At 39.0% G+C, this 26367-nt stretch overlaps 1 protein-coding gene across 1 annotated transcript in view; it reads left to right on the forward strand.

Moving 5' to 3' along the window:
* Window positions 1-10298: 10298 nt before the first annotated feature.
* LOC126100984 (ribosomal protein 63, mitochondrial) overlaps window positions 10299-26367 on the forward strand; it is a 29382-nt gene continuing 13313 nt past the window's right edge. Inside the window, exons 1-2 of the mRNA XM_049911648.1 lie at window positions 10299-10453; window positions 23644-23755. Coding sequence (XP_049767605.1) covers window positions 10395-10453; window positions 23644-23755 — 171 coding nt within the window. The 5' untranslated portion in view covers window positions 10299-10394. The remainder of the gene's footprint in view (window positions 10454-23643; window positions 23756-26367) is intronic.

Consider the following 26367-nt stretch of genomic DNA (forward strand, 5'->3'; position numbering starts at 1 on the left):
GATGATGTTGAGGGTATTAGATTAGGAAATGAGACACTTAAAGTAGTAAAGGAGTTTTGCTATTTGGGGAGCAAAATAACTGATGATGGTCGAAGTAGAGATGATATAAAATGTAGACTGGCAATGGCAAGGAAAGCGTTTCTGAAGAAGAGAAATTTATTAACATCGAGTATAGATTTAAGTGTCAGGAAGTCGTTTCTGAAAGTATTTGTATGGAGTGTAGCCATGTATGGAAGTGAAACATGGACGGTAAATAGTTTGGACAAGAAGAGAATAGAAGCTTTCGAAATGTGGTGCTACAGAAGAAGGTGCTGAAGATTAGATGGGTAGACCACATAACTAATGAGGAAGTATTGAATAGGATTGGGGAGAAGAGAAGTTTGTGGCACAACTTGACCAGAGGAAGGGATCGGTTGGTAGGACATGTTCTAAGGCATCAAGGGATCACCAATTTAGTATTGGAGGGCAGTGTGGAGGGTCAAAATCGTAGGGGGAGACCAAGAGATGAATACACTAAGCAGACTCAGAAGGATGTAGGTTGCAGTAGGTACTGGGAGATGAAGCGGCTTGCACAGGATAGAGTAGCATGGAGAGCTGCATCAAACCAGTCTCAGGACTGAAGACCACAACAATAACATATTACTGGATTCCACTTCGTTTTTTGAATAGCTGGGTTTATGCCAAATTAGTGTTGTATCATCTGCATATAATATAGCTGTAGTGGGGTTTGTTATAGACTGAATATCATTAACACAAAAAATAATACGATTGACCCCTGTGGAATACTAAAATTAATGTTAGTGGTGTTTGATTTATATGCTCCTCAGTAGTGATAATACACACAAACTGCTTCCTATTTGTCAAGTAGGATCTAACCAGATAATTGGCTGTGCCTCAAATGCCATAGTTCCACAGATTGTCCAGCAGTATGATCATATCAACGCAGACAAATGGTTTTTGTAAGTATAGAAAGATGCTACATACATGTTCTTTATTGTCTATTGCTTGAATGATGTCTTCGATTAAGTTGGATGCTAATGCAATGCTAGATAACCTCTTGACAAACCCATACTGCTCCTTATAAATCACTTTTTTCCTTACCAGGAAGTTCCAGATTCTTATGTATATTACTTTCTCAAATATTTTGTATATTATTGGAAGAATAGATATAGGTCGTAAGTTTTCTACTAGATTTCTGTTCTTTTTTGAAAAATGGGCACAACTCGAGCAATTTTCAAGTCATCTGGAAGTAGACCATCTTCCATATGAAAACTGATAATTGCTGATAAAGGCGAGGCAACTTCATAGAAACATTTCTGAAGAGTGTTCAGACTAATACCCTCATATACTGCTGCATGAGATCCCTTCAAGCTACTGACTATTTTAATTATTTCTTCTTAACTTACCGACACTGGTGTTTCTCTGGATTTATATTTGTGATTTTTATGCTGATTATTTATGCTGGAGCCAACAGAAGCAAAATAATTGTTAGATAGGTATGTTACCTTATTCTGATCGATTTCTATTGTTCCATTTATCAGCAAATGATATTCTGTTGTATGTTTCCCAGAGTTACTTATTGCTCTATTTACTAGTCACCAAGATGTTTTGGATGTTATTTGAGTTTTGGATGATACCAATGGTGCTGACTGTATGCAAAGTAGCAAATTCATTTCACACAACTAATCCAATGTTATAAACCATTACCAGGTATATAAACTCTTCTTCTTCAAAATGTTATCGTAGTTTTAAAACAAATTATGAAATTATTTGATATATGCAACCTTTTTGGCATTAATCATGATAAATAAATAAAAAAACTGCGCCTTTCATTTTGCTTGCATGACCCTTCGAGTATTATAATAATGCAGCAGGACATATTACAGTCATAATACGTATTACAGATTCCTCATCTCTACACATGATGTAGCAGACAATACAACAATACAACAAATAGCGTTGCAGACGCCGTGAAAACGGTGCGAAATTCTTGCTGTCAGTGTGAACAGAAACAGAGACATGAGACAAGAAACAAGGCAGAAACAGATGTGAAACACTGCACGAAAAAATGTTTCCAACTGAAAGTTGTCTCCATTGGTAACATGGACGCATCCTGAGAAGATTGTGGCCATATTCTCTGTACTATCGGTAATAGAACAGGCAGGACTACTTCAACACTTGATTACAACTGACTGTTCACCGAATTATGTCGTTAATACAAACAATAACAATCACCTAATTAATTTAACCTTAGTAGGCCCTAGTTATTAATATTTTATGGTGAAAATACTTTAAAAACGTGACTTAGACTGGACTGTAACATTTTCTTCTTAAATAAACACTCTAAAGTAACAAAAATTCTAAATATGTACAAGAAATTGGTACATTTTTACTATCACAAAATTGTTAAGTCCGAAATGAACTATAACGATAGTATCCTTAGCAATGAAATAATATAAATTGTAAACCCCAAAGTAAACATAACCAAGTAGAGTTTTATACATAGTTCCTACAAACTTTTTTTTCAACAGTCGCTGCATACTGGTGTGCTACAACTAAAACATCAAACTTTTGTATTCCTGTCTTTTGACCTAGTTGCTTCTAACACCTCGTCATTTTCCACCTCATTTTCATTTTTCTCTTCCTTACTTCACTCTGAATCACTGACAATGTTTGCTTCTATAATTTAGATCAGGGTCTGAGTAGAGGTTGAAGCTGAACTCACTCTCTACTTCATCAAGCATTGCTTATACACATTCAGTTTAGGGTCAGATACTTTTATTTCATTATGATCAGGTAACGCAATTCAATCTAGGATAGAAGAAAATACTTTGTTAGAAAAATATCACTATCGTAGGGTCAGTTTGCTCCAACTGAAATAAAACTTGGTATACAATCATAAAATATATAACAACTAGGATAATAACTGTACTACAAGAATTGTTATGAAATAATGTACATGTGAGAAGTATTTCGTTTCAACAAATTAAAGTCCCAATTCATGGAAGTCGTCTGTAATGTAACATCAAACACTGCCTTTATTTTCCTCTGCTAGTCACCTTTGTAAGAATTACATCTGCAACAGTGTTGCTGTTGATATGAACTTCCTGTCATTCAAAACTTTAATGATACATGTCATTTTTGAATGGTTTGGGTGCTAAAAATTCACATGTCATCCTAGACACTTGGGCCTCACTCTCTCGTCATGGCTGATTCGCGTAGTAGACAAAAAGGGCTGTGTGTAATAGACACTGTTACGAGCAGTTCCTTGTGATGCAAAAATGAGTAAATTAAACAACTTTATAAAAAAACTTGTAGTGCATCTTAGCAGCTAAAAATTTTAAGTGCATTCCTTTTGTTGTATTCTTCCTGCATAAAAAATTTCAGGATGGGTTTCGACATGTCAGATTGGATCGGTTCCTTGTGAGACCCGCAGCGCTACAATGATATAAACATTAAAACTGAACAAAATACAAATTTCCAGTCCACATGACCCCACCATACCAGTTACGGGTCAATATAACAGACAGTAATGTTGGGAGAGTTGTATTATTTTCATTCTAGACTTCTCCTTCTTCCTCCCCACCATCCTTGTTAATGTCATGAATCATCAGACAAAGAAATTCCATGCCAAATGGAAAGTCATTACAGGACACAAATCTCGTATTCCTTTTGAAATGTAAGAGTCCTGTTCTCGGTCTAGGGCTCAGTATCTTTCTTAATTTGGTCTTCAGTCTGTTTATTGGCAAAAATATCCTTTCGATACCAGCTTATGAATAGGATAAGCACAACAGTGACATCACCATGGCAGATAACTTGGGGAACATAGGTATCCCATCTCCCCATTTCAGCTTATGGACAGCATTTCAGAATTCAGTGCCAATTTCCTGAATGTCATTTTTAACTAAACTTGGAAACTTTGATGAAAGATTAGCAAGAGTCACAATTCTATTGTCTCTAATGCAAATTGGGTAAAGTGGACCCAAATCTTTTAGAATATTATCACTGAAAGGAAACCATTTGAATATATGTTGAGCGCTCTCACTCAAAAAGTCTAAGCATCAAACTTCGAAGTTCTTCAGTCAGATCAGTATTTTTATTAATTTTCACCGTCATCTTTGTCCTAAATACAGTTCATCAAGCTTATGGATGGCATTTCAGAATTCAGCTGGATCTGTACTATTCTGTCCTACCTGCATTTCTCAGAACCCTCCATGCAATGCCAATTTCTTGAATGTCATTTTTAACTAAACTTGGATAAAGTGGACCCAAATCTTTTAGAAAACTATCAGTGAAAGGAAACCATTTGAACATATGTTGAGCACTCTCAGTCAAAAACTCTAAGCATCAAACTTCAAAGTTTTTCAGTTGGTCACAAGTCAGATCTATATTTTCATCAATGTTCACCAAAACCTTTGTCCTAAATACAGTTCAACAAGAGTTTTAAAATGAGTAGGATTTTGAAACTGGACTTTTTTCGTGGGGTTGATTCTAGATAATTTTCCTTCCTGTAACATTCTAACATCATTTTCAATGTTGCCTCAACATCCTGATACATGGTGTGGACTTGAAGAGAATCTGATTGCATCTTAAGATTAACTGTACTGAAAACAAAACCCAAAAAATTAAGAAAGTGTATTGTAGTATCATCATTTCATTTCTGCAGACTTGTGTCGCCTGTCAGAAATCTGTCATTAGCCACAACATCAATGAAAAACAGTTTCAGAGAATAATCCTGCTAAAGAAGCCTAGATGGAACCTTATCTAAAGAGAGACTGCATGTCTGACTGGGATGAAGCAATTTGTGCTGTTTCACTTTTACTAAGTTCTGAAACTCTTTTAGTTAACCAATATATTTAGGTCTACGCTGGAAATAATTATACATATCCCTCACTAGGTCTTCTATGCATTTAGGAAGGGTTTAAGCAAGTATAGGAAGTACATAGCACAAATAATGGCAAATGCATTTCATCATGAACAGGTCTGAAATATCTTGCTCAAACAAAGCATTTGCTGCATCTGCTGCAAAATCAATAATATTCTCTTTGTAAGGAATGTTAGTATCACAGAATAACTTCACAGTCTCCTCATATAATGTATGAGTAGTGGCATCAGTAAGTGGAATCAGTCCAAGAAAGGCATCAGTCGTTTCATTTCCTTTAGTCAGAACATATACTGGCAAACACAATGTTTTATGAACCATGCATCTGTTGAGTCACCAATAGTGAGGCTAAATTTATTTGTCTTAAACATGCCAGTTAGTTTCATAAAACTTGCGTAACATTAGACATGATTCCACCCACATGTGTTATGACACAATGAATATCTTTTGCTACTTGTAAATCAGGACACACTACCTAAATGACTTTCAGTAAATATTCAATAGCCCAAGGTGGTAAGCCATATTCTGCAACAAAACTACGAAGACGAGTTTCACTGGCCTTAACTGTGTCATGTAATCTTAATTTGCCACTAACTGATGACATTTCAGTAAGTTTAGGTTGTCTTTGCTGGGCACCACAATTAATCATATGCTTATCACTCACATGCTCACTTTTTCCAAACTTAATTTTTAGATCACAATCACATCTTTGCCAATCGTTAAACACTGTTTCTTTTTCCCACTGGGAATTATATTTTGTAACACATTCTACCTTTTTGGGTGCTGTCACCACAGGTTCAGAATTCGACTTCAAACTCATATCCAAACGAGTAGGGCACTCCACTACTTTGCACAAATTATGGTGTCACCTGGTAATAGTCACGAACTGCCCACTCCATTACACATGCTTTGTTGCCCATATGCTCCTTTGTTGAATGGGCAAAAGTTTGAACACACCAGCTGGGCAGTGTTTGTTTTTCATGGTTTTGCTGGCCTTTGCATCCAAACAATACTGTAGTAGTACTGTGGTAGTAATTGTTAACACAAGGTATCGTTGTGATCGAATTGATAGGTATGCGATATATAGCCAGTTGCACAGGCTGATCAGGGATTAACTTGGAGTGCACATTCTACGACGCCATTTTATTCCCTGGTTAGTTATTCCCAGAATAGTGTTCATGTCAAGTTAAACAGGCATCAACTGAAGAGTCCTATGAGTATTTTCACGTACGTTTTTTCATATTTACTTGGTAGTTTTTTGCATAACTAGTGTGTCAAACATGAGTGATAAGTTACAGATCGCAATACTATATGCTTGAGGGTATCATGACGTTGGTAGACACTGTGAATGAGATCAAGAGTGTAGCAGAAAACAAAAAAACTGCTGCACTCTCATTCAATGAAGATATTAGTGCAAAACATTTAACTAAATTGGATGGGTTCTTATATGTGTAACAACATAACGATCTAACTTGAAATTAGTTTAATTATCAGATATTTGTTGTTTGCCCACTAAGAGATCTTTCTAGATATCCAAATAAAGTATGGAAAAAAATATGCAACAGTTTCCATTCGTAAACAACTTCACTTAGATCTACAGAACAACTACAACAGACATACTTCTGTATCTTATTTCTTTTCTGAGAAAGAAACACGTAAATATTATGCAAAGTATTTCATAAAGTTGTCGACAGAAGGATGCCACAATCAGTTAGGTTCAGGTGCAAGCGATACTAGTCCATCAAATGTAAGTAGGCATGTAATACCATAAAAGAGGATAAAATGAATCATCTGGGGGGTAAAATCGATCACTTGCGACTTTCTCCATATTGAGTTCTTATCTTTGATAAATTTTAGTATTTCAGTAGATTGCAACAGTAGTTCACAGATAAAATAGTAAGCGCAACTTTATGATTGAAAAAATTCCACTACAATTCGTTGAGATTAGACTAGATTCAGTTTTTTTTCCATAGACCCAAAATGAGATAATTCTCGTGCAAGTGGAGCATGTCAAAAAGTCTAATGTAGAAACCATAAAACATTTGGTTTAATACTTACTATCCTACCTTCAGATTACTGCCTCGCTGCTTGAGTTAATCTTTCGTCATTTACTATACATTTTAACAAAAGGAATAATGTAACAAAATAATTTTATAACAAATAATAAACAAAAACAACTGATATTAACCATTAAAACCACAACAAAATGAAATATGGAGATCTGCATATGGTCATGTTTTGGAAGAAAATGAGCTTGGGTTCATGTGATTGACAATGGACGGATGACATCAACCATCAAAACTTCCTTCCTGAGAAACCTTGATGGTGTCTTGATGTGACGATAGACTCAAAATGAGATAATTCTTGGGTGTGGAACACATAAAACATTTGAATATGTTCCTGATCATTTGTCAGGAGATTGTCAAAATAGGTGAATACATTATAGTAAACTGGAACTGCTAATATTTACAGAATTTATACACTGTCATAATGAAACACTGTTATGGACTTTTGATAAATTTATCATACCCAGAATACCTACTCTTGACTGTTGTAACCAAGTGCTTTCAAACAGCAATTCTGTTTTCCTTAAAGCCATCCGATAAAGAAAGAATTCTGTAATAAACTATTAAATTTCTGGTCATTTGATTTCTTAAGATAACCTCAAAATCAGTCAAAAGTCGTAAAATTTGATCGGCTTTGTCCTCTGTTATGGTACAGAAGCAACTGTGGAATGCAGTCTGCTTCATGAAATAAATTATCTTTTCAGTCTCTCCAACAAACTGTGACAATGCAGACGTCATGGCGATTGATTTGGCTGAAAATTCTTTGAGGTGTTACTTGCTGTTGTATTTACATTTTAGAATAATAATTCATTACAGCAGCAATGGATGTTCTACAGAAAACACCCTTGCAGAATTACTGAACACCATTATGCATCCACTTTTGCACTTAGTAATTGGGAATATATAAATCCTATTTCTATGATGTGGTGATTATTAATTATATTGTGGGTGTATATGAAGAATCAGATGCCAACATTCACAACAAGCAACCATTATTTTTTTATAATCTTGTTGTATAAATGTATAATTGTACATATCAAACTGAAGGTGGTTATAGTATCTCACCCTAAATGTCCAAGGACCAGGAACTATTTCATACATAATTTTTACTTGTCCAATCATCTCTACGAGCTACATGTAATGTGGGAGGGAAGGGGAAATAACTGGAGGCGTGACACCTTCATTGTGTTGTTCCTTCTTTCCCGCAGTCGTCTCAGCTTTGGACTGTAACTTGTGTTTTCAGAATAAAAATACCTGTTTTTAAATGTTAAATAATTAGCAGAGTTTCAGACAGTGTTGTTTCAGAAGTAGCTTTGACCAGAACCACAGAAGGAAGAATTGTAACGGTAAAAAAATAAAAAAAATAAGTAAACTCAAAATTAGGATCAGAAAATAAGAACTAAAACAAATGATTTCAGAATAAAAATGTATTAATCCACATACAGCTGTTCATTTTATTTTCATTTAATTACATCAGAGAACAGAATTTAAGAAAACTGCCTCTTCTGCATGTTGTCCAGGGTCATACAGTGGTGATCCTGCAAGCTGTCCCCCTGCCAATACCAATGAAGTCTCCAATGGACATAAGAAAATCACCAGAGGCTAAATATTTGAGTGTCCATAATAGACAGTTCATTGGTGGAACATCTGAAAAAAATAAAAGAATGAGATGAGGTAATTCAAGAGAAATTCAAAAACTGAACTTGTCAGCTACTCCGTTTACTGTTATGATTGTGTAGATTCAATAACTAAAGATTCCTGTTAGATGAATGAGAAGTACCTATGCTCTTATAACTCAAAGATAACAGTTATTTTATGATGGATGTGGTCATGTGGATAATACTAATAAATGAGAAATACAACAGCTATCTGGTACAGATTCAAAACTGACTTTCCTGTTAATTTTACTGTGTTAAACTGAGCTTGAGCAAGACAAATAAATTATATGTTTATGGGAACAATGCTACGTGGTGGATAATTTTGTTGCTCTGAATCATTCACTGTAAGATGGAAAGTTGCTGTCCTAATGGGAGACAAGAGTGAACTGTCCTAATGGGAGACAAGAGTGAACAGTATTTTCTGTTACAGATATGGTTGAGTGAACTCTCGACATTATGTACTATCGAACTTTTTGTTCCATCAAACATTTATAATAAGCCATCAATTTCAGAAAAAATGACACTTCACACAAGTACAGTATAAGGTATTTCAATTTAATTTATCTTCAGTTTGACATAAGGCCGGACAATGAAAATAAATTGATATTCAAATAAAGTTAAAAACATAGTATTCCAGGCACTCCTCCAGATGCTACCACTGTACAGATTCAGTAACTAGATCACTGTTCTGCTCTTATAAGATACATATATAGTTATTATTTTAGAATAAATATGGCGAGCCTTGTGTGCTTAATCTTATCATGTTAAACTTATCCTGAGTAATCACAAACATTTCACAGACTTCACTGAATAATAATACACGGGAGACAATGTTGTTGCTCCCAAGCATAAAGGAGCCTGTGGTCCTAATATTTTCACTAAAAGGCGGAGCGTTGTTCTGACACTGCTGTGGTGTTTCCAAGAAGGGGGCATTCACAATAAAAAACAGAGTGGAACACTATTTTCTGGTATTGACGTATTGTGTCCGAGTGAAACAGGTATACTACTGTTTTATCAAAACGTTTTGCAACACGAAACTTCGATGTTTGGTCTAAAACAGAAAAAGCTGTGAATAGAAATAGTACAAATAACTGCAATGGTTTTTCAATATGGCGCTGACTGTGAAATGAAACTAAACAGTCCTTTTCACTACCGCAGCCAGTGTAACACAAGCCAAATAAACAAGACTATTGTTGCACGAATCGTCATTTTAATGTGCCTGATTTATATATAAATAACACGAAGGAATTCACAAAGTACTGAAATCAAATGCATATTACTACGGATACACAGTATTATTTAAGAAAACAGACAAATAGTGTCACTTATCCGTCATATCCTCCAGCTTCTCGCATACAAGACTGACAGAGTTTGAGCGCAGGATAGTTCTTGGAACTAAACGCCTTGCAGATTCCTGAAATCGTGAATTACCAGGGCCAGGGAAATTGCATGGAGGAAGACGAAGTACGGTTTCCTTCGATAAGCGAAATGTGAATAAAAATTCGGAATCGGCGTCATCTCTCTTTTTTCTCCTTCCTCATTCTCACGATTCTACAACCAGCCCCATAGCAAAATTATTTGTTGCTATAAAGTTATACCGATGAATTTCTGTCTTAATATGAGAAAGAGGAATTCTATGCAAGGTAATTATTTTTGAATGGGCAACAAATTATCGTGACCCAAGCCAATCCTATTCGAGATCTATCGATACCATCAAAACAATGTTGAGTGTCAAATGTTTGTGCGTACTGTAGCATGTTGTTTATGTTAAATACTATTTGAAAGAAGATGCGGCTAACTTTACAACTTCTGCGGAAGAAACTTCCAAGAGGACACATATGGAGAGGGTTTGTGTTAATCGCAACATGTAATGCAATTGCCTGCCCCTATCACTAACTAATTTACGATTGTTTCTGAGCTGGTATTGTTTAGTAAGTTCTGTGACTTCAAAAATGAGTTGTGATTGTAGGTTATGAGTATCATATGCCATTGGCGCTGTGGCATGAGTATTCGGTAGGCAATAAAAATGCACATTCGACAATGATCCAGGGGGAAGTAGCCCTCCTACGTAGATATCAACATTTCGTAACAGGCCACATACATTGTCAGAAAATATATTCATAGTGCTTCAGAGATTTTGGCAGCTTTGTGAAATCTCTTAAAAGCTAGGTGTGTAGTACCCACACGGCGGAAGGTGGATTGCAGGTACAAATGTTGACATACACATGCAGGTTGCACAGAAACCACCCTCCTCGACAAAATCCAAGCATCAATGGAAGTAAACCATATTTACAGATTATGTAGAAACTGGTATCATATTAAAAAAAAAAATATCACTTCAGACTTATTGAGATGTTTCAAATGCCAGAAATGTGTGAACACCTTTATATGATGTGAATGTGTTTCAAAAGACAGAATATACAACATTGTTTTCTTATGCCTAAAGAACGGCATGCTCTGCTCCTGAGTTGTGTATTGACTGTTTGGGTTGATAGCCAGTGTATAAAAGGAAATACTTTTATCTTCCCACAGTTGAAGAAAATAAAAAAAAACGAAGGTGGCTTAAGTTCATCTAATTTGAGGTGGTTACGTAGATAAGGAGTATATAGAGGGTCTATACAAGGGCGATGTATTGGAGGACAATATTATGGAAATGGAAGAGGATGTAGATGAAGATGAAATGGGAGATATGATACTGTGTGAAGAGTTTGACAGAGCACTGAAAGACCTGAGTCGAAACAAAGCTCCAGGAGTAGACAACATTCCATTAGAACTACTGACAGCCTTAGGAGAGCCAGTCCTGACAAAACCCTACCATCTGGTGAGCAAGATGTATGACACAGGCGAAATACCCTCAAACTTCAAGAAGAATATAATAATTCCAATTCCAAAGAAAGCAGGTGTTGACAGATGTAAAAATTACCGAACAATCAGTTTAATAAGTCACTGCTGCAAAATACTAACGCCAATTGTTTACAGACAAATGGAAAAACTAGTAGAAGCTGACCTCAGGGAAGATCAGTTTGGATTCTGTAGAAATACTGGAACACGTGAGGCAATACTGACCTTACGACTTATCTTAGAAGAAAGATTAAGGAAAGGCAAACCTACATTTCTAGCATTTGTAGACTTAGAGAAAGCTTTTGACAATGTTGACTGGAATACTCTCAAATTCTGAAGGTGGCAGGGGTAAAATACAGGGAGTGAAAGGCTATTTACAATTTGTACAGAAGCCAGATGGCAGTTGTAAGAGTCAAGGGGCATGAAAGGGAAGCAGTGGTTGGAAAGAGAGTGAGACAGGGTTGTAGCCTCTCCCAGATGCTATTCAATCTCCATATTAAGCAAGCAGTGAAGGAAACAAAAGAAAAATTTGGTGTAGGTATTAAAATCCACGGAGAAGAAATAAAAACTGAGGTTCACGGATGACATTGTAATTCTGTCAGAGACAGCAAAGGACTTGGAAGAGCAGTTGAAAGGAATGGATAGTGTCTTGAAAGGAGGATATAAGATGAACATCAACAAAGGCAAAACGAGGATAATGGAATGTAGTCGAATTAAATCGGGTGATGCTGAGGGAATTAGATTAGGAAATGAGTCGCTTGAAGTAGTAAAGGAGTTTTGCTATTTGGGGAGCAAAATAACTGATGACAGTCGAAGTAGAGAAATGCAGATTGGCAATGGCAAGGAAAGCATTTCTGAGGAAGAGAAATTTGTTAACATAGAGTATAGGTTTAAGTGTCAGGAAGTCGTTTCTGAAACCATTTGTATGGAACTGAAACATAGACGATAAATAGTTTGGACGAGAAGAGAATAAGAGCTTTCGAAATGTAGTGCTACAGAAGAATGCTGAAGATTAGATGGGTAGATCACATAACTAATGAGGAAGTATTGAATAGGATTGGGGAGAAGAGAAGTTTGTGGCACAGCTTGACTAGAAGAAGGGATTGGTTGGTAGGACATGTTCTGAGGCATCAAGGGATCACCAGTTTAGTATTGGAGGGCAGCATGGAGGGTAAAAATCGTAGAGGGAGACCAAAAGATGAATACACTAAGCAGATTCAGAAGGATGTAGGTTGCAGTAGGTACTGGGAGATGAAGCAGCTTGCACAGGATAGAGTAGCATGGGGAGAGCTGCATCAAACCAGTCTCAGAACTGAAGACCACAACAACAACAACGTAGATAATGCAAAACTGTTGAATCCCTTTGTTTGCAATATCTTTCCCAGTTAGGATGGGGATAGTGTGGGTGTTCATCAGTTCAGATTGCGGTCATTGACAAAACAAAAGATAAATTGTTAGTGAGCCTATTACATATGCTGAATGAATTAGTTACAAACAGAGTAGGGCATACCTGAAAAATCGTTTAAGACACCAGTGACCTTGGGGGACAACTCCTTAAATATATTGAGGTCTGCTCGAGCAGCCAATTAGATTCCATCAGTTGCCACCCTATTATACAAATGTTGAAGGGAACAGGGAAGACGAAAACCTCATTGAGAAAACACTGCTGTATAATACAATGGAACATGTATGGATTCAGAACGTGTGTGGAGGAAATGTGTTAGTTCAGACATCTCACCTATGAAAAAAGGAGATATTTTGAAGTCAGTGATCCTATCCATAGAGGTTACAAATTTCCCAAAGGGCGTCACTGGGTACAGGGCTAAGACAAGTGGCCATCTGTGGCATATACCACTCGATGTGTGTGCAATACAAGCACCATTGAAGTAGTTGCTACGAAAATGCATGTTTCCTGTAATCTTATGCAGTGTTATCTCTGCCGTCTAATGAAGTCTTGCTTTTGTGTATATGACGTTATATTACAATCATTTCGCTACTTTCTCAAACCACTTTTACTTGTAGGAGATGTTGATATGTATGTAATGTATTAATTGACTGAACTTAGGGGAATGTAATGATATGGTATGTGAGGTCATAGTGTGGAAATAGGATAACAAAATACTGGAAATACTTGTTTTGTGTATACATTAAATTGTCGAATGCTGTCACACAGTAGTACAGCCAAGGTCTAGATTATCTAGTGATTTTTTTTATTGCTTACTTTTTTTATTCTGACCCAGATGAGGCCCGTAAGACAATCTCTTATATATAATAATAATAAATACACTGCTCAGGTTTGCCTTTGGATCATATTGTGTAAATGCCACAATATTTCATCGATGCAACTGCTAGACTTCTTCAGGTGGTGGTAGTTGCTGCTGTCACTGCTGCAAGATGCAACTGATGATAATCACACAGTGGCGTCGAAATTCATGACAGGAGCAGGCAATATGCATGCGCAGGAAGACACTCGCAGTTAGAGGAAAGCGGCATTCAGTCATTCCTAGTGCTCCCAGCTGGGAACCGCCGAAAGATGTTCCGCATGTGACGTGAACAATGATTGTGCTGCTGGGCACTCCTGTAGTTAAAATCTGAATTAAATTTTGGCAGTGCATTGTGTTGAATCGTGAATCGGAAGTTCTTACTTTCCCTGTTCTGGTTTAATGCATTCCTGTTGATAAGATTGTCTGCTGTATGGATATTTAGGGCCATAACAACACAGTCCCAGAAAGATGACACTAAAGATAAAAGTTCTGTCTTTTCATAAAACATCCGATGCTCCATGTCCAGGCAATGCTCCACTATCACTGATTTATCAGGTTGCCCCAGGCTTGCATGACAATGGTGTCCGACGCAACGTTCTTGTGTAGTTTGGCAGATCTGCCCAGTATAACATTTTCCACAGTAACACGGAATCTTATACGGATTAACGGAAACGTCCGATTCCATCCGTCTGCTTTGACCAATGATGTCACCAATATGGTGGAAATGACCATTCACAACTACTCCCATATCACAACTATGACATCATTACGTAAACATGACAACAAACACAAAAATAGATCAGAAAACCATCAAACACATATTCCTCCAAAAATATAATGAAACTACAGCAACTACTGGTATCACACTATAAGTCTCAAAACTTTCACCACCACCACACTTAATCCTACCAAAAAAAAAAACTACCTAGAAAATCAAAATTAGAATCGAACACTTACTCTTGACCTGTTATCCTTACAACATATCCACATATAGCCATTCCTGATCTGAGACGCCGGAACTTTAGTGAGCCTCATTTCTTCACGACACACTGAACGACTTCAGCCAACAGACCAAATAGCTGAAGAAATTAGAGACAACGCACTCCCCCATCATTGCCGACAACCGAAAACTACTGACCTTGTTAGCCATATCCATATCTACCAAAGACATAAACAAAGCGATTTACCTAAATTCACACACGACTAACAGAAACAAAAACTACAATAACATCGACATAACAAAACCAAAATTGTTAACTCACTAAAAAAATATTCTGCTGAAAGCACAGTCACCACCAATACCACACATGTGCAATGCTACCATGCAAATTAACCCCATATGCCACATAACATGCTAACCATAAACACACCACCAGAGAGAACCACCGACCGCAACAATACGCCACCTATAAACGTGCCACACATGCAAACTAAACCAAAATCATCACCTAACACACATCACATAAACACACCACCGGAGAGCTCCACTGATCACATCAAAATGACACCTACAAACACGCCACTCCCACAAACTAAACTCGGCGCCGTCGTGACATCGCACACCACAACAGCCTTACGTCACGGGTCAAAGCTGACGGTTGAAATCGGACGCTTTGGTTGACCCTCTTATACATGCCACGATCCTAAGGCTAAGGTTGTCTTTCACTGAGTACAAAAATTCCTCAGTTTTGCTGGAGGCCGAAAAACACACCTGGCGTCATAATTTTTGAGGATTGTTTCTACTCCTGAAGATGTGCTGCCAAATAAGTCAATAATGCTGTTGCAGTGGGTACCTCCACATCTTTTATGTTCCTGCTTTGAATTTGCTTAGAATGGAATGCATGGTGTATCTGTATCTGAATAGCTATTCTGTTGGAATACAGTTCTTACGTGTTGTAGCTCACTATGTAGACTGTCGGTATCTGAGACCACATGTGCTCTAAGCACCAAAGAGAGTAAGACTTTACTGTGTTGTGCAGGATGTTGACAACTTCTGGCCTGCAAATATAGCTCTGTGTGAGTTGTTTGCAATATACTTTATGTCTCAGTGTACCATCGGCTAATGGAATGGAATGGTAAAATGCCATCTTTTTCCACTTCCATCTTGCTGTTGTATTCAGCTCATGAGAGGAGAACTGTGGCATTCCCCTATTCAGTAGGTAAAATAACAAGGGGTTTGTCCCCTCTTCTGTGTTGCAGATGCTTCATTTTTTGCTGAGCTGATGTTAAACTATCATGGTGGAGCTCTTGTTAAAATTTGGCAGGTCTCTCTCTTAATCTCTTCTGCAATATCAATGGGAAGCTTCAATGTAGCTTGTTCTATGCCAGCCATGATATCACGGATTAGACCTGTCCATGATGTTAGTGCATAGTTCAAACCTTTCTCAAACACTGCAACTTCTGCATTGTCCAGGATTCTGTCTGTGATACTAAACACAGTGCAGTGATGTGGTGCACTCCTTTTTTGTGACTGGGCCTCAAGACTAGTATACTTTGACATTTGGTGAACTTTGGCTTGTTGTTTTGACCACTCAACAAGTGTTCAGTCCCAGGATACAGCTGAGTGTTTCGAAGAGACCTTCAAATACATTGATAGTAATTTCATGGACACCATGCACATTTCCCGTCGTGTGTAACGTGTCCTCTCTCACACAACAGGAAATTTATACAACTTAAAAGGCACAACATCAGGTGTGTTTTTTGGCCATCAGCAAAATTTTGCCTTAGGAAAGGTGGTGTGTATAAGATCCCATTTCACTTTGGAATATCTTGTGTTGTTTTACTATAAGACGGAAATTTTATCCCCAGCATAATTTTTCTGGGACACTGTTGTTAAGGAGACCATATGTATCTGTACAGCAGACAATCTTTTCAACAGGCATGCATGTTTTCAATGAAGACTACCTGGAGTCCACCACTGGGTGCCATTACATCAAGAGGAAAACAAGAACATGATTCAGTGCAACACTTTGCTGAGATTTAATTCCGCTTTTAACCACAGGAGTGTCCAGCAGCACAGTCATTGCCCACGGGCGGAAGAATTTCCTGCGGCTTCCAACAGGGGACAGTAGCAGTGCTACTTTCCTCCAACTGCGAGCGTCTTCCCGCACACACTTACAGCGTGCTCCTGGCCTGATAAATTTAGACTCTACAGTGCGATTATCATCAGTCACCTCTTGCGGCAATGACAGTAGCTACTACTGAAGATGTCGAGCAGTTGCATCGATGAAATATTGTGTGATTCACATAATGTGATCCAGCGGCAAACGTGAGAAGTGTTTTTGCAACAGATTCATCAGGAAAGCCTGAAAAGCCACTAATAATAGTAATAGGCATTTAGAATGATACAGATTAGCTTAGCACATTTGAAAGCATATTTAGTATTGTCAGAAGCAGAATGGATAAAGGAAGAGGAGCAGTTTCAAATGACAGTGAAAGTGGCTGTTAGGAAAGAACAGAATATAAATTGATATCTCTGCTGACAGGGGGTAACAAAAAGTTCTGGGGGAGGGGGACTGGGGAGAATGAGGTGCACAGAATGTAGGAGAGGTGGCTATTCGGTAGGTGGACCATTACCTGTTCTTTGAACTTGAAGAAATTTAATTTATATTTTGAGGAAGATTGTTCCTGATTCAGAAAATGATTTAGAAAACATTGGAGTGCTGTTTGATGGTATGGAGAGGATTTTCCTTAAATGTTAAGAATGAGTATTTTAGATCAAACACGGAGTAGGCCTATATATAACACAATAGAGGTGTTGGAGTTGTCGACAGGCACGTAAATGAATTTGGAAACTTCACTAGCTTTAGGACTTTGTGCACCCCCTCACACACACACACACACACACACACACACACACACACCTTATCTTATGCAGCTCAGCTCGTAACATAGAGATGTGGTTGATTGCTTGTTGTATGTGACCACTTCCCTGATTGGTTCAGTCTACAAAAGAATGCTGTCAAAGCAGATATTCAGTAGGGAAAATTGCATACTGTGCAGTGCACAGCAGGATTTTGTGAGGAGTAACATTAGTGATACACCAGGCTGATGTGTCTGACCCAAACTCCTCAGACTGACTTCAGAGGTAGCATGAAACAAGTTAAGATTAGACATCCTTCTCTGTGGCAGTTGTAATGGCAGCATCTGTTAAGAAACTTGTAGGCTTTAGTTTTACAGTGGTACAGACACAAAGAACAATAAGAGGGCCAGACAAGTGTCTCAGCAATTGTTTCTTGATGCAATAACTTATTTCATTAGTTGTTCATCTGGGAAGGCATAGGGAGTATTTCTATCAAATGTTAGGTCACCAATAATATTGGGTACTGAAGCAGGAGTGTCTCCAAAGTGCACCTGGTGATATAACCAGAAACTGACATTACCACCACTCAAAGACAGGTTCAAGTTTTCCATTACCTTTGGCAGGTAATGGAGAGGGGTAGTTGGTACATCCATTCCAAAAACTCTAACTAGTGTGGTTGCTCAGTTTCATTGAGAAAGTTGGATTCTGCATTCTATTAGGCCAGGGAGACTACATCCCATAACGAACTAATCCACTACGATGTGGTACGCAATAATAAGAAACAGGCAGACTAAATCCTCTTAATTATTTTTAATAAAATTTGGCTTACTGGAGATCATGGGCCCTCTTCTGCTACTAGGGAATGACCGTAATTTGCTCAGTAGCTGAACAGAGAACTCATTAGAACATATGATCAGCAAAAATCAGAACTAGGTCAACTAGAATCCAAGAAATAATGTAACTGCTTCCCGTGTGAACCTATGGGTCATTATGTTTCAGTGCTCGGTTACCTCACCCTGCTGGAGATGGCAATACAACAATCTTTCCTTTGCACATAATACTGCATAGAAGTTTTTTTAAGGCCTATGACTTTTCTGTGTCCTTGGACAGCTTCATACAACTTTGTATGGTCCTTTGACATGCAATTTTTTAAATATCAAATTTGTGATACCTTCAGATTCAAACAAGAGATCACAGCTCAATACAGATCTATTTCATGTATGAATTGGTCACTGCAGCAGTTAATGCTATCAGCCATGGTTCAGTCTCAATGTTCATAGCTTCTGGAAGATGTTGTTGTTGTTGTTGTTGTTGTCGTCGTCGTCATCGTCTTCAGTCCTGAGACTGGTTTTATGCAGCTCTCCATGCTACTCTATCCTCTGCAAGCTTCTTCATCTCCCAGTACCTACTGCTGCCTGCATCCTTCTGAATCTGTTTAGTGTATTCATCTCTTGGTCTCCCCCTACGATTTTTACCCTCTACGCTTCTCTCCAATACTAAATTGGTGATCCCTTGATGCCTCAGAATATGTCCTACCAAGCGATCCCTTCTTCTAGTCAAGTTGTGCCACAAATTTCTCTTCTCCCCAGTTCTATTCAATACTTCCTCATTAGTTATGTGATCTACCCATCTACTCTTCAGCATTCTTCTGTAGCACCACATTTCGAAAGCTTCTATTCGCTACTTGTCCACACTAGTTATCTTCAATGTTTCACTTCCATACATGGCTATGCTCCATACAAATACTTTCAGAAACGAGTTCCTGACACATCTGTACTCGATGTTAACAAATTTCTCTTCATCAGAAACACTTTCCTTGCCATTGCCAGTCTACATTTTATATCCTCTCTACTTCGACCATCATCAGTTATTTTGCTCCCCAAATAACAAAACTCATTGACTACTTTAAGTGTCTCATTTCCTAATCTAATTCCCTCAGCATCACCTGACTTAATGTGACTACATTCCATTATCCTCGTTTCGCTTTTGTTGATGTTCATCTTATACCCTCCTTTCAAGACACTGTCCATTCTGTTCAACTGCTCTTCCGAGCCCTTTGCTGTCTCTGACAGAATTACAATGTCATCGGAGAACCTCAAAGTTTTTATTTCTTCTCCGTGGATTTTAATACCTACTCCAAATTTTTCTTTTGTTTCCTTCACTGCTTGCTCAATATACAGATTGAATAACATTGGGGAGAGGCTACAACCCTGTCTCACTCCCTTCCCAACCCCTGCTTCCCTTTCATGCCCCTTGACTCTTACAACTGCCATCTGGCTTCTGTACAAAATGTAAATAGCCTTTCGCTCCCTATATTTTACCCCTGCCACCTTCAGAATTTGAAAGAGAGTATTCCAGTCAACATTGTCAAAAGCTTTCTCTAAGTCTACAAATGCTAGAAACATAGGTTTGCCTTTCCTTAATCTAGCTTCTGAGATAAGTCGTAGGGTCAGTATTGCCTCATGTGATCCAGTATTTCTACGGAATCCAAACTGATCTTCCCCGAGGTCAGCTTCTACCAGTTTTTCCATTCGTCTGTAAAGAATTCGCGTTACTATTTTGCATCTGTGACTTATTAAACTGATTGTTCGGTAATTTTCACATCTGTCAGCACATCTTGCGGTATTATGGCAATAATATGATTGGAATGGGCAGTTAGCACGGGTTTTATATTTGCCTTGTAGACATGTTCGTCAGCTGTAATTTTTTCCATTGCTCTACTTGTGCACAAAATGAGGTTGACCTTTATTTGAAAAATTGTAACGTTTCTGGGTTCTACTTTTGATGAGGGATGTATGTACAAGCTTGCTACACTTGAATGATTAAAAGGTCAAAGATATAAAAACACGGGATACATTAAATAACATCAGCCACGGGTCATGGGTGAGCAGACCAAACACCTATGCTCTTTTTCTTCAAGACTGTCTGCAGTCCCATCTTAACTTTGGATGCAAGCATTTTGGCTCATGTAGACTAATACTTGAAAATCGTATATCCTGTACACCATGAGGCAATTAGTGATGGAACAGCAGCAAAACTAAACAGTGCAATTCACAAACCATATTTTGAAGCTAGTAAACTGCCATTTGGCTGCAGCTTCCCATGATGCACCATGAATGCAGGACACTGTTGACCTCTTGTCACTAGCATTTACCACTGTTGCTTGCCTGAGAATGTAACAAATCTTCGTGAAAAGACTGGCAGCAGTAAGACCATTAGGGATGCATGTGAAGCAGGTGCTGATAGTTTTAATTTGAAATTTTTGTTTAGAATAAATATAAGTTTATTTCAATAAGGAAACCACTCACCGTAAAACAAAGCATTGGGTTGTTGATAGGCACGCACAAAAAAAAAAGAAAACTTGCCGCCCTCAGATTATCCTTTGAAAGCTTCTATGCTCCTACATGGTGTCAGCTAGACTGACAGTGCAAATGCTATTGTGCAGTAGGTGGACTGGTTCTGTTGGGAATAGTGTTGGATAGGTTGAGTAGATGGAGGCAGGGAGAGGGACGGGTGAGACCCACTAGTGACTCAGAGGGAATGGCCAGTTTGCTGGCTAGGAATGCGGAAGAGAGGGGTGGCAGATATATGGACTGACAGCATTGAAGCAGCCAGTGGGAAGTAGCATATGCTGAAGACGATGTGGGAGCACGAATTGGGAGAGAGTAGTAGGATGTAGGAAGGGGAAACTGTTGTGTGGAGGGTGTATGGGCAGTAGGTTACCTGAGATTGACAACAGGACAGTTCAGAGATGCTGGTGGTGAAGGGGAAGATGTGGATAGCTCGCAGTGAATCCCCTCATCAACCCCTCATAACACCCAGATGCTATCTAACTGATCTCTTCAATTTACCGCATCCTCCAAAACTCCCTCCCAACACTTCACAAAACCAAGAATCCAAGCAAATCCAAAACACTGTTGTTAACCTCTCCATCAAAATCTCAGTCCCAGAGACGTTTCAGTCCTATCAAAGGCTTAAACTTCAGCCCTACCCTTAAATTTAACGATTTTGGTCTTGTCAAAGACCTGTCCTCTTTCTCCCAGTCTCTATAGTGGAAGGAAGCACTAATTTGCAACCAACTCCCCCAACCAAAGCCAACATAATCCTAACACTGAACCTTGCCTCTCCTAGGTCATACCACCATCCATCTGTAACCCTCCCTCTTCTCACCTAACCATCCCCTAGTCAGTTTCCAAGAATTCCTTACCTCAAACTTGGCCTCACCATCCTTCCCCTGGAGCCCTTGCTACAAACACTAACCTTTTGGCAGAAGAAAAGACAGCCATACACAACCTGAAAACAGATCCAGACCTAATTGTCTTTCCTGCAGGTGAAGCCTCCACTACTATTTTAATGAGTCCCAGCGAGTACATGGTGGGATGTCTCTGCCACCTTTCTGACTCCGCCACATACAAGCTCCGCCAGAGTGATTCCATCCTGTAAGTCCAACGTAATCTACAATCCTTACTGAAATCCATTGGCCCTTACCAGAACCTTTCACCTGAGTCCATCTCGTACCTCATCCCAGCAGCACCCTGCACACGTGCTTTCTACCTGTTACCCAAATCGACAAACCCAACAATCCTGGATACCCCTTTGCAGATGGCTATTGTGCTCCCACTGAAAGAATTTCCGCCCTTGTTGACCTACACCCCCAACCTAAAACCCAGCCTCCCATATGAAACATACGAACCACTTCCTTCACCAACTTTCAACCACCGCCACCCCATTACCTCCTGGACCCCTACTCGTCACTGTTGATGCCACCTTCCTAAACATCAGCAATCCCTCATGCCAAGGCCTTACTGCTATTGAACACTACTACTCTCAAGTCTTTCAAACTCCAAACCCGCTACCTCATTCCTTATGCTAACTATATACTGACCCACAAATACTTTTCCTTTGAGGGGAAGGTTTACAAACAAATCTGTGGCACAGCGATGGGCACATGGATGGCACCCTCCTATGCCAACCTGTTTTGGCCATCTTTAGGAAACTTTCCTGTCCTCCCAATACTCCGAACCCATAGTCTGATTCAGGTTCATCAATGATATCTTCATGATCTGGACTCAGGCCCAATACATCTATCCACATTCCATCATAACCTCATCTCCTTTTCCCCAAACCCTTTCACCTGGTCCTTCTCTATCCAGTGTGCCATCTTCATGTACATTGACTTTTACCTCTCTCATGGCTCCATCTGCGCCTTTGTCCACATTCAACTCCTTGACCACCAACAGTACCTGCGTTTCAAAAGCTGCCTTTCCTTCCACAGCAAAAAATTCCTCCTGTACAGCATTGGTAACCAGTGGATGATATATCTGCAGTGTAAAGAACTCCCTTGCCCAGTACACTGAAGGCTTCACAAAGGCCTTCACAGATATGCTATGGCCTCCAAATCTTGTCCAAAGATATCCCATGCCATATTCTCACACACCCTGAATCCTCCTACCACTGCCAAGAAAGCTACAAAGGGTGCTCCCCTTCATTATCCGATGTCGTCCTAGACTGGAACAACTTAACGTCCTTTGCCAGGGCTTCAATTATCTCTCATCCTTTCCTGAAATGAGGGACATCCTACCCAAGATGCTCTCCCCCCCCCCACCCTCCCCTTCTTAAACTGGTATTCCATCACCTGCCCATCTGATACAACATCCTAGCCCATCCATATGCAACTCCCACTCCCAACCCTTTGCCACAGGGATCGTATCCCTGAGGCAGACCAAGGTGCACAACCTGCTGAATCCACCCACCCAGCACCTCCTATTCCAGTCCTGCTCCATCATAGGCTGGGCCACCTGTGAAAGCAGCCATGTCATATACTAACTCTGCTGCAGCCACTGCACAGCCTTTTATGTTGGTGTGCGTACCAACCAGTTGTCCATCAAGGTGAATGATCACCCAGTGGTGCAACATGCATCAAACATAGCACACTTGATTTCAATGCAGTTTATAACTTTCTATCTTTTCTTTCATTTTGATCAGTTTTTCATATGTGAAGGGTCTTGTTAACCATCATATTTATGCAACATAATGTATTGATGAAAGTGGAAATGACACAGTCTACATCTGTTATCATAATGAAGGCATTACAAACTTTCCATGAAAATTATCACTTCTTTTGTTACAGAAAATATCGACTTGTATGGATTCCAGATGACAAAGCAAAGAAGGATCTTGTTGGTGACTACCGCCGTGAAGAGCAGAACATGTTTTACCTACGGCATCCGTACCTCACATTAGTAAGCTATTTTAGTTAAACTGTGGTAATTTTTTTCTCTCTCTACACATACTCTCTCAATGAAAACAGCCACTCTTTTGAGACAAATTGAAGTCGCCTACTATTTGCTTTAAGTATAATTGTAACAGCCTCTTTCATGATGTTTTTACTATTATTAAATGAAATTCATTGATGACATACTGAATTATCAGGTCTTTTGCCAGTTGTTTACATTGTTCTCACAAATTATTTTGACAGTGTGACTCGCAGGTTTTTTTTTCTAAGTACTTCCTGAGATTTGTCCTCGCGTGGATCAGGACCACCTAAGAAAATAGAAATATTGTGTGAGAATGATGATGCCGACAACTGGCAAAAGACCCAGTTATTTAATATGTCAACATATCGCCAGGAAATTCTGAATAACTATAAATTCATTGATGATAATCAGTGTTATCTCCTTAAATGCCTTTTTGTATTGGTATACAGGGTGATACAAAAAGGTACGGCCAAACTTTCAGGAAACATTCCTCACACACAAAGAAAGAAAATATGTTATGTGGACATGTGTCCGGAAACGCTTACTTTCCATGTTAGAGCTCATTTTATTACTTCTCTCCAAATCACATTAATCATGGAATAGAAACACACAGCAACAGAACGTACCAGCATGACTTCAAACACTTTGTTACAGGAAATGTTCAAAATGTCCTCCGTTAGCGAGGATACAGGCATCCTCCCTCCGTCGCATGGAATCCCTGATGTGCTGATGCAGCCCTGGAGAATGGCGTATTGTATCACTGCCGTCCACAATACGAGCACGAAGAGTCTCTACATATGGTACCGGGGTTGCGTAGACAAGACCTTTCAAAAGTGCCCATAAATGAAGGTCAAGAGGGTTGAGGTCAGGAGAGCGTGGAGGCCATGGAATTGTTCCGCCTCTACCAATCCATTGGTCACTGAATCTGTTGTTGAGAAGCATACGAACACTTCGACTGAAATGTGCAGGAGCTCCATCGTGCATGAACCACATGTTGTGTCGTACTTGTAAAGGCACATGTTCTAGCAGCACACGTAGAGTATCCCGTATGAAATCATGATAACGTGCTCCATTGAGCGTAGGTGGACGAAACTAAAATGAGCTCTAACATGGAAATTAAGCGTTTCCGGACACATGTCTACATAACATCTTTTCTTTATTTGTGTGTGAGGAATGTTTCCTGAAAGTTTGGCCGTACTTTTTTGTAACACCCTGTTTTTTTTGATGAGCTGCCTCACCTAGGTATCCTCAGTGCATTAATAGGCTTGTGACTGCATTATGAAACAAATACATTTCAACAAAATGCCAATCCTGTTCTAATATTCTTATTCATGAAGCCAAGTGGAAACCAGTTCTCAAAATGAATGTTCAGTGAGGAAAAGGTGGCAACTCAGAATATAGGTCTACCAATATGTCCTCAAAATGAAAGTGGAATGCTGGATAAGTACACCTTATTCTTTGAAAACGTGCGTCAAGGCCAAGACTGTGAGCTCCCGCGGCCCCTCCTGGCGAGTGGGAACCAGTGTTACCAGCAAGACAGGGCCATTGGCTATAACTGCATTTAACCACTGATGTATGACCAAGTCCACTGCAGTCTTCCGAGAGGCAAATCAGGCCTCCAGCGTTTATTAACACAACTTTTGTAACATGCAAATAACAAATTAGTCCACAAATCAAGCAGAAACAATTCTTGATGGATTTTTCATCACAGTCACAATAGAAATTACTCTGAGATCTTTCCGAAGCGGAAGCATTAAAGTCCAGCATCAATAGCCAGTTACAAGCATTCCATAATTGCAGTTTTATAGGAGTGACTTGATTGAACCCAAAAGTTCAGAGTCTGGTGCAGTAAACACACACAGGATATCTGTGTTGCAGAGTCCACTTCTAGGGACGGTTGAGTATCAACAAAATAAGGCAGAGGGGGGCGGCCTTTTGTATGCCTCACTACGGATGTTTGTGTGACTGGCCTTCAGTAATGGCCTCATTCCTGCTGAGGCACCTTCACTGAACATGTGCGATGTTACACTTATTGATCATTAATTTGCATGTTTGGCAGTGTTATTAGAATTGGAAACTGCTCACAGAATGAAGTGCCTGATTGTTACCATGAAAGACACAAGAAGCAGTCAACGTAATCATTGTTCTCCACATTAAAAAAGTAGTATGGTTATTCTTCCTGTTGTATTCAAATTGGTCATGTAGGTCACCTTTGAAGAAAGGGAGTTGTTTTTCTGATGTTACAATTCTAAAAATCAGTAATGTGTAATTATTGTGCACCAGGGCATATGCCCCCCCCCCCCCCCCGCCCCTTGTCACAATTGGAAGGAAAGTATATGAAAGACAGTAGCAGAAAAATGTGGATTTTATTACAGAATTGCTGGTTGTAATACTTTGAAGGTCTAGAGTAAAGTGAAAGATTGCATCAGTATCTGAAAAACATTGAACTACAGTCTTGCATAACTACTTTTTTTGTCAGTGTGTGTGATTTATTGGTGGATAGCAGATATTCGTCAGGTAAAAAAGTAGTACGTACCCATAAACTAGAAGTATTGTATTTTTTCTGTACTGCATTTGCATGAATACATTAAAACTTA

The sequence above is a fragment of the Schistocerca cancellata genome, chromosome 9 (genome assembly GCF_023864275.1).
Source record: "Schistocerca cancellata isolate TAMUIC-IGC-003103 chromosome 9, iqSchCanc2.1, whole genome shotgun sequence".
In the NCBI taxonomy this organism is placed as follows: Eukaryota; Metazoa; Arthropoda; class Insecta; order Orthoptera; family Acrididae; genus Schistocerca; species Schistocerca cancellata.